At 44.3% G+C, this 8,414-nt stretch overlaps 1 protein-coding gene across 1 annotated transcript; it reads left to right on the top strand.

The window, feature by feature from the left end:
• The first annotated feature begins 1,751 nt into the window (after positions 1–1,751).
• LOC142728766 (uncharacterized) lies at positions 1,752–7,253 on the top strand. Its single transcript, XM_075849142.1, has 3 exons — positions 1,752–1,856; positions 2,850–3,454; positions 7,246–7,253. The coding sequence occupies exons 2-3, from the start codon at positions 2,860–2,862 to the stop codon at positions 7,251–7,253; spliced, it is 603 nt and encodes a 200-aa protein (XP_075705257.1). The 5' UTR covers positions 1,752–1,856; positions 2,850–2,859.
• The last annotated feature ends 1,161 nt before the right edge of the window (positions 7,254–8,414 follow it).

Raw genomic sequence — 8,414 nt, 5'->3', positions numbered from 1 at the left:
CTCTCGCCGCCGACTGGTACTCGCACCGACATCTACGACACGGGGGTCCCGGCACGCTGACCGATGGGCCGGCAACTTGCCGCCCGACCGCAGGGACCCAGACTTCCGACCGGACCTGTTGCCTCGTCGTCTTCGCTGATCTTGGCGTCCTCACCGATGCTCTCGAGGAAGCCTGCCCCCTGGCCAGAACATCACCATGCGGGGCGGCCGTCTACTGCCCTCCGAACACAGCAGCTGAAGGCGGGGGTGTGACATGGAGCCCGGCCTGCGACTCCTTGGTAACCGCCGAGCCCCGTCGCGGCTGGGGATTCCTGCCAGGACGCAGGCCCTGGGAGGAAGCGCCCGTCCCAGCAGCCTGGCCTGCAGCGTCCCTTGAAGGGCTCCCCCTGCGACGCCGGGCCCGCGGGGCCATGTCTGGACTAAGGCGCTCTGGTGGGCGAGTTCTACGGGAGCAGCGGGGTGACCTAGCCTGAGCAGCCGCCGCTCCCCCCGAAGCCCTCTGCTTTATTACAGCAGGGGCAGACATCAACAGCTCTCCCCCCACCGCTGTATCCCCATCGTCTAAGAGGGGAGCGGGGAAGGGGAGCGCATCAGCGCGGGCTGCCGACCCATGCGCTGATGAGCAATGACGTCCGCCGGTGCTGTTCTCGCGCCTCCCATTAAATAACGCTATATTGTAATAGTTCAGACTTTTACGCATGTAGCAATACCAATTTTGTTTACTTTTTTTATTTTTTACATTACTTTAGGGGGAAAATGGAAAAGGTTTTTTTAACTATTTGTTTTTAATTTTTTTCACTACTAAAAACTTTTTAGCACTTTTTTTACACACTTTATTAGCCTCCCTATGGGATTTGAACCAGCGATCATACTAACGTATTGCAGTATATTGTCATTTTTACAGGCTTAAGTTAAGTGAAGGCAGCTCTGGGTGCCATCATTAGGCCCATGAGCTGCCATTACAATCATTGTCACCCCCTGATCTAACTGGGGGGGTGATGAAATGTCAGAGGGGGCCGCCCCCCTTTTTTTCAATGCCTCAGATGCTCGCGATCGACCGCAGCATTTGAGGGGTTAAACAGCTAGGAACAGCACGATCACTGCTCCCGACTGTTAGTCCCGGGTGTCCACTGTAAAACACAGCCGACACACGCAGCATATGGAGCGCACTCTAAACATCACCACCCGCACCCGGATGTAATAGCATGTCACGGTGCACAAAGGGGTTAATGTTCTCTTTTACGCAAAAATAATAATTGCAAGAAATTGGATGGCTGGTAAATCCCGAATTGTTATGGATTGGTTGAAGTTGGTTAAGACAATTAAAGAATATGAGAAAATAAGAGCAGACAAGAAAAATTGTATAAAAAAGTGGGAGGAAATATTGGGGATATGGAATTGATTGGTGTTCTATAGGAAGGTATAATTATTATTTTATCATAAGAAGGTTATAATTTTATGGTACTTAATGATCTTTGGGGTGGGAGGGGGATGGGATTGGGGAGATATATGTTGCCTGATGTAAATTGTGCAGATAAATTGTTGAGCATTATGATATTTATAATCACTGGATATTGAAATGTTGTAATGTTTTTATTACTGAAATTCAATAAAGATATGTGAAAAAAAACAAAAAACATTTGATGTGTGTTAGAATGTAAGGTAAGTGTGAGGTCATCAGTGATGTCATAATTCACCTTCTCTATAAAAGCTGCAGATCAGTCACAACCTGTTGAGCCGCTATAGACCAATAGTTTCTTGCTTTTTGGTACGTCGCTCTCACTTGACTTTTTCTTGAGTCCTGTGACTTCTAGAAATCTTGCTTTATCCAGAAGCTTCAGATCCACGATTCAGAGGTAAGAGGAGAACATGTAGAATGTTTCTTGTGAAGTATTGCAGCGAGTTCCATGTGCTGCCACTGTAAGAATGTTTCTCTTTCACCATCTTACTGGGTTAGATTCTAAGGTCAGGCGCAATAAATGAAATACAAGATTGAGTGTATGAAAATGTATATTGTATAAAGAGTGAAATGACTGTTAGTTATTCTGAGACTTCTATGGAGATTTGTACATAGCGACAGCCATAAACAAGGAACTTTACAGAGACACTTTTTCCTTATCATCAACAATTACATGACAGGTTATAGTTACCATCCATGGTCTCCCCACAGTCCAGGAAGTCTCCTTTCCAGTATGTCCCTCCTCAAGTGGCCTCCCAAGTGGCTGCCCTCATGTCATGCTTGGGTCTTTTATGCCCCCTTGTCTGCCCCTCTTAGAGACAAATAGTGTGACCTTCCTGATAAAAAGAACTCCCCCCCTCATGTAACATGCGGATATAGAATACTGGTGCCACTTATCAACCACCTTTAGCATTTAAGACATCCTGAGTTTGTCCATGGGTAAGACTGGGTTCACACTACTGGTTAGCACCTGTAAGAGATACCTGTGAACCTCGGGGTCATTTATTGTGAGAATCAGGGTAAACAATAGGAATCTTGCAAACTGATGAGACACATTTCATTAAGAAACGCAACTATACCCATGATCCTCCATCTTTGATTTACCCAAATAAAATACCCTATATAATATTACATATAACCTTATATGTGGCTTTCATTTTCTGAAACCTTTAAATTCTTACACCACCAGAGGGCGCAGTGTAGAGGAGTGCCGCTGTCTCCTCTGGCTGCACTGTCCTGTCTCTGCCTTGGGAGGGCGCTCTTCATGCAGTTATCACATGTTTATTGGGGAGGGGGCTGATAATTGAGGACAGAGAAGTCTAGAATCTATTTTCTTTTTGGAAGATGATTTAGAAACAAGTAACCACACAATGATTTCTCGCCTCAGCAGATTTGTGGATATGAAGATCATGAATAGAAAACATCAGACATTCTGTGTGGACACAAATGAAGAGCTCAGAAATGCTTTGGACACCTGGGATTTGGTGGAAGAAGACGTCTTAGGAGCCTGTGTCCCTTATTTCATCCAGGAGAAGGTGGCTGAAGATCTCTTCACTTATACGGATGTTTTTCAGAAAGCCATTCTGAGTAGCCTGTTACCATCTCAATACAACGCCGCCATGTGCCGCTTCTTCATCAGAGTCATTCAGTACAGAAGAGACGCGGCACACTACCTGAAGGAATATATAATCAATGTGCTATGTGAGCACTTGAAGGTGGAGTACATGAAGGGACAATACTATTCCTACGCCATGACTAAGAAGGTTATTGTCTGGCTGAGCATCCTCCATCTTGAAGCGGTGGTCGGGGAACTGAGATACAACATCGTTTATGAGGATTTCAATGCTGCCATTGTCGACACTTTGACAGAAGTGACATCTCTGTGTGCTACAGTCATCATGCCACACATCTTGGACATGCTGCCAGTGCTGGGCCAAGTGGTCAAAAATGCTCCTGACCAACTATCTAAGGAGACGTTGTGCTATGCTATAAGACGTTTATGCGGCAGCATCCAAGAATATATTGTGAAGGGTGGCAGCTGCAAAGTGCAACTTATGAAGGCCATAAGCAACATGAAGGCCAACATTTCCACCTGGTTGCCTGATGTCCATGCTGAGCTTCAAGACTCCACCAAAGTTGCCCTGGAATTCTTTACTGTACCCGAATCATCGGAAAACCAGCCGACCGAGCCAGGCAATGACGAGTTACAGACCCTTCCTCACGCCGAGCTCCTAGAAAAGTACAGGGAGCAATTTGCTGCGGAGAATAAGGAACTGGAAGATACAGAGAAGCAGCGTATTGGGATGAACATGCTTGTGACATCTCTGGTATCTGGCAGGAAAATAACAAAAGATTTCCTTCAGTTTCTGCTCAATGCCCTGAAGAATGCGGACCCAAAGGCCAAAATGACAGCAGCTATGTTCTTCAATGAGGCTTTGAAGCATCCAAGACTTATAAAGCAGAAATACCAAGAGTGCGCAATCCAACATCTGCTGAAGATCATAGAAGAGGACGATAACATCTTGTGCAGCATCGCCATGGAGGCACTGGGGAATGCCACCACCGGAGCTACAAGACTGGTGGAGAGCTACAAGAATAAGATCATTGCCCACATGGAGTTTAGACTATCAAAAACCAGCAGCATCAAGATCATCATGGCGGCACTGAGGGCGCTGTCCTCCATTATCAGACGCCTGAAGCTTTCTGTCCTCAGTAGACAATTCATTAAAATATCCCAGGAGCATATGGACTATCCGGATGGAGAAGTCCAGATTGCGGCCATAAACCTGTTAAGGGATCTGACAGAGAGCTGCCGCCTTCCGCTATTTGGATATTTTACAGACAAAGTCAGGAGCTGTATACCAACTTTACTCCTGAAATTACATAGTGACAACCAGGAGATAGTAGCAGCCAGTACTTCATCTCTGCAGAGCTGCCTCTCCTACATCAAAGGAGCCAACATTCGGGGATTTTTCCGGACGGAAATCTCTCCAAACATCAATGACCTGAAATCCATCTACAGCTGTCTGGCTCATAACCACCCAAAATTGATGAAGACCATGCTCCTCCAGATCCCAAGCTATCTGGTCAACTCAGAGGACAAGGAGGCTGTAGTCAGACATGTTGAATTTCTTAAAGATGCCATCAACCATGATGTCATGTAAGACCTGAACTTATATAGTCTCAGCCTAGCTCTGGCCACACTGCACTGCGGAGGCTTCTCATGTAATATCAGAAAAGCCAATGAAAGGGCCGTCTCCATTCTGGCCACCAAGTGGTTTTACATCGGCAGTGCCAACAAATAAAATGCATTTATCAGGGATGAACCGCTGAGGAACAGAGACATCAAGGTTGTAGATCACTTCCCCATGTACTATCCAATGGTTGTGAACATCAATATCAGCTGTCAAGACTTGAACATCAATATTAACATCTAGGGGGCAGAGCTAGCAGTCTGACTTGCGAACGAGCCTCAGGCCTACATCGAGGAGTGTGAACAAGGTGCAGACTCACCGGCCGGTGGAGTCCAGCGATGCCAGTTATCCGTCAACATTAGATGACGGAGACCAAGGACTTAGCTGGCGAGACAGACTATACAGTCAGTGTATGGGCAGCATGGTGGTGCAGTTTGGAGAATATGCCCGTCATCAGATCATAGAGACGGTGTATAATAACAACTCCACATATAATATACAGATGTAATGACACGTCAAAAAATAAAAGTCTACTCTGTTTTATATTGAAATTAATGGGTGTGCAGCCTGCAAGTGACTGAAGCTAATAAAAAGTATAGAGCACTCATTGTTTTTTATTGTAGACTAGATACTTGAATTTTTTACACTGAGATTCATATCGTAAAAGGTTTTTAAGCGGGTCACGAATGGTACAAAAGGTACACAAGAATAGAGGCCGAGCTGCAGTTCTGCTGAACGGCCGCTATGCAGTGGTCGGAACCATCTGCTTCCGGTAGTGTTGTCCAGTGCCCGGAGGCAGCTGGACTGGCAGATCGGTGCGGGGTCTCGTGTAGTAACGATTGTTTTCCCCATACATTACTGATGATTGCTCCTTGTGATACGCTGTATCGTCGATTGGCGCTGGTTTTAATGGTCAGTATCGGGACATCTAAAAGGACCTTTATTTCCTCAGACACCACCATAATTAGGCATTGGAACCAACCCTTCCACCTTAGCGGGTAAAGATTAACCATCTAAAAGGTTCACTATATACACATAAGGGCTAAAGGTGAAAACACAGAGGTGCTCACCATATATCCAGCATATAACTGTGTCCTCCAAATCTTAGTAGTGCATGGAGCAGGAGTTGTTCTAGATTCCTGTTTATATCCCAGACACGTTCATACCATTTTAGACAATGAATCGACATATCGCAAACTTGTGGCGAAACCAAGCACCACATGTAAAGAACCTTTAAAAAAGCTGCTAGAAGAAGGAATTGGATTAGGAGTATTAGCCAAGAAACAGGCTGAATACTTACTGATAGAATTCCCTATTGTTCCCATATTCCATGGGATGCCAAAAATCCATAACTTTTCATGGTCTTGAAACTTGGGTTATCTATGACATAGTTGGCTAGTACCCCTGCAAACAGGCCTTCCATCAGGGTAGTACTGCTGGTACTACTGTCAGGGGCCTGGCCACAAAAGTAAAATAAAGGGGGCAGCTGCCGCTCTTCAAGGTTATGATCAGTGGTAATTGGTTTGTAGAAAGGAATGGGACCCATGCAGGGGCCAGAAGCAGCGGCCAGCTCTGCAACTTGGTGAGTGACTCTGTTTTAAAGCAGCAGATTCAGTTTAATTTTTTTTTTATGTTGCCCCTTCTCTCCCACCTTCCCACCGGTCTCTCTCCCCTTCCCACCGGCCTCACTCCCCTTTCCACCGGTCTCTCTCCCCTTCCCCTCCCCAGACCCCGGTCAAGCGTCATATCCACTCTGGCCCAACTCCCGCCTCGGCCACCTTCCGTTCTCTTAGCCTACTCCTCCACCCGCTCACAGAGTCCCTGGCACTTTGCGTCCTGCTCCCATCCCACGACTTTCCGTTGCCACCTCTCCAAATCCCCTAATAATGGGGGACCCAGATGTATTTCCTCAAATGGATTCCACTGACTGTATGAAGCCCAGAAATTTCTGATGGCGGGCCTGCCTGCATACCACATATTCCGGCAATCAAGGCAATGGAATTCCATTTGCGGAAATACACCAGGTATTCCAAATATCTACAAGAATTTATTTTAATGTGAGTGGAGTATCTGCGCTCACATAATTACTTCTGCCTTGATAGTGTTATTTTATTGCAGATAGAAGACGCCCTGATGGGGTCAAAATTCTCCCTCTCCATGGACAATTTGTTTATGACATGGTGGGAGAACAACATTTTTTCAGCCAATAATCCCTTTTACGAGTGGATTGTGTGGGATGGACGATACATCGATTACTTTTTTTTTGTTTAGGGGTCGTGATGTGGCGTCTGTACCACCATTTATGGAATACAATAAAACCAATATATTTAATTTACAATGTTACAGGCTCGGCATCCATGGATTCTGTTACCTTCTTTGAGATTATGTTACAGGGGAATTGTAATACAGAAAAGGAATAATTTTGTGAACCCTCTTCGGGCACTACCATCCTTAATGCTAGGAGCTGTCAACCAGCTCACACCATCTAGGCAATACCTACAGGGGACCTTATAAGAAGTAGGGTAGCCTGCTCAAATGACAAGATATTTCACAACCAATGTGTAAATATTGACCCTGGATTACATTTTACAGGATATTAACCCCTTCCCTCTTTAGCCACTTTTGACCTTCCTGACCGAGCCTCATTTTTCAAATCTGACATGTTTCACTTTATGTGGTAATAACTCCGGAATGCTTTCACCTATCCAAGCGATTCTGAGATTGTTTTCTCGTGACACATTGGACTTTAAGTTACTTGCAAAATTTGCTCGATATGTTCAGTATTTAATTGTGAAAAACACCAAAATTTAGCGAAAAATTGCAAAAATTAGCATTTTTCTCAATTTTAAATGTATCTGCTTGTAAGACAGGCAGTTATACCACACAAAATTGTTGCTAATTAACATCCCCCATATGTCTACTTTAGTTTGGCATTGTTTTTTGAACATCCTTTTATTTTTCTATGACATCACAAGGCTTAGAACTTTAGCAGCAATTTCTCACATTTTCAAGAAAATTTCAAAAGGCCATTTTTACAGGGACCAGTTCAGTTGTGAAGTGGCTTTGAGGGCCTTATATATTAGAAACCCCCAAAAAGTCACCCCATTTTAAAAACTTCACCCCTCAAAGTATTCAAAACAGCATTTAGAAAATGTCTTAACCCTTTACACATTTCACAGGAATTACAGCAAAGTAGAGGTGAAATTTACAAATTTCATATTTTTATGCAGAAATACATTTTTAATACAATTTTTTTTATAACACAGAAGGTTTTACCAGAGAAATGCAACTCAATATTTGTTGCCCAGTTTCTGCAGTTTTAGGAAATATCCCACATGTGGCCCTAGCATGCTACTGGACTGAAGCACCGGCCTCAGAAGCAAAGGAGCACCTAGTGGATTTTGGGGCCTTATTTTTGTTAGAATACATTTTAGGCATCATGTCAGGTTTGAAGGGCTCTTGCGGTTCCAAAACAGTCAAAATCCCCCAAAAGTGAACCCATCTGGGAAACTACACACCTCAAGGAAATTATCTAGGGGTACAGTGAGCATTTTGACCGCACAGGTTTTTTACAGAAATTATTGGAAGTAGGCCATGAAAATTAAAATCAACATTTTTTCAAAGAAAATGTAGGTTTAGCGATTTTTTTTCTCATTTTCACAAGGACTAAAGGAGAAAAAGCACCGTAAAATTTGTAAAGCAATTTCTCCCGAGTAAAACAATACCCCACATGTGGTAATAAACGGTTGTTTGGAGACACG

This window comes from Rhinoderma darwinii, unplaced genomic scaffold, assembly GCF_050947455.1.
Source record: "Rhinoderma darwinii isolate aRhiDar2 unplaced genomic scaffold, aRhiDar2.hap1 Scaffold_69, whole genome shotgun sequence".
In the NCBI taxonomy this organism is placed as follows: domain Eukaryota; kingdom Metazoa; phylum Chordata; class Amphibia; order Anura; family Rhinodermatidae; genus Rhinoderma; species Rhinoderma darwinii.
The sequence above is the reverse complement of the archived record's forward strand: the minus strand, read 5'-3'. Positions and strand labels throughout refer to the sequence as shown.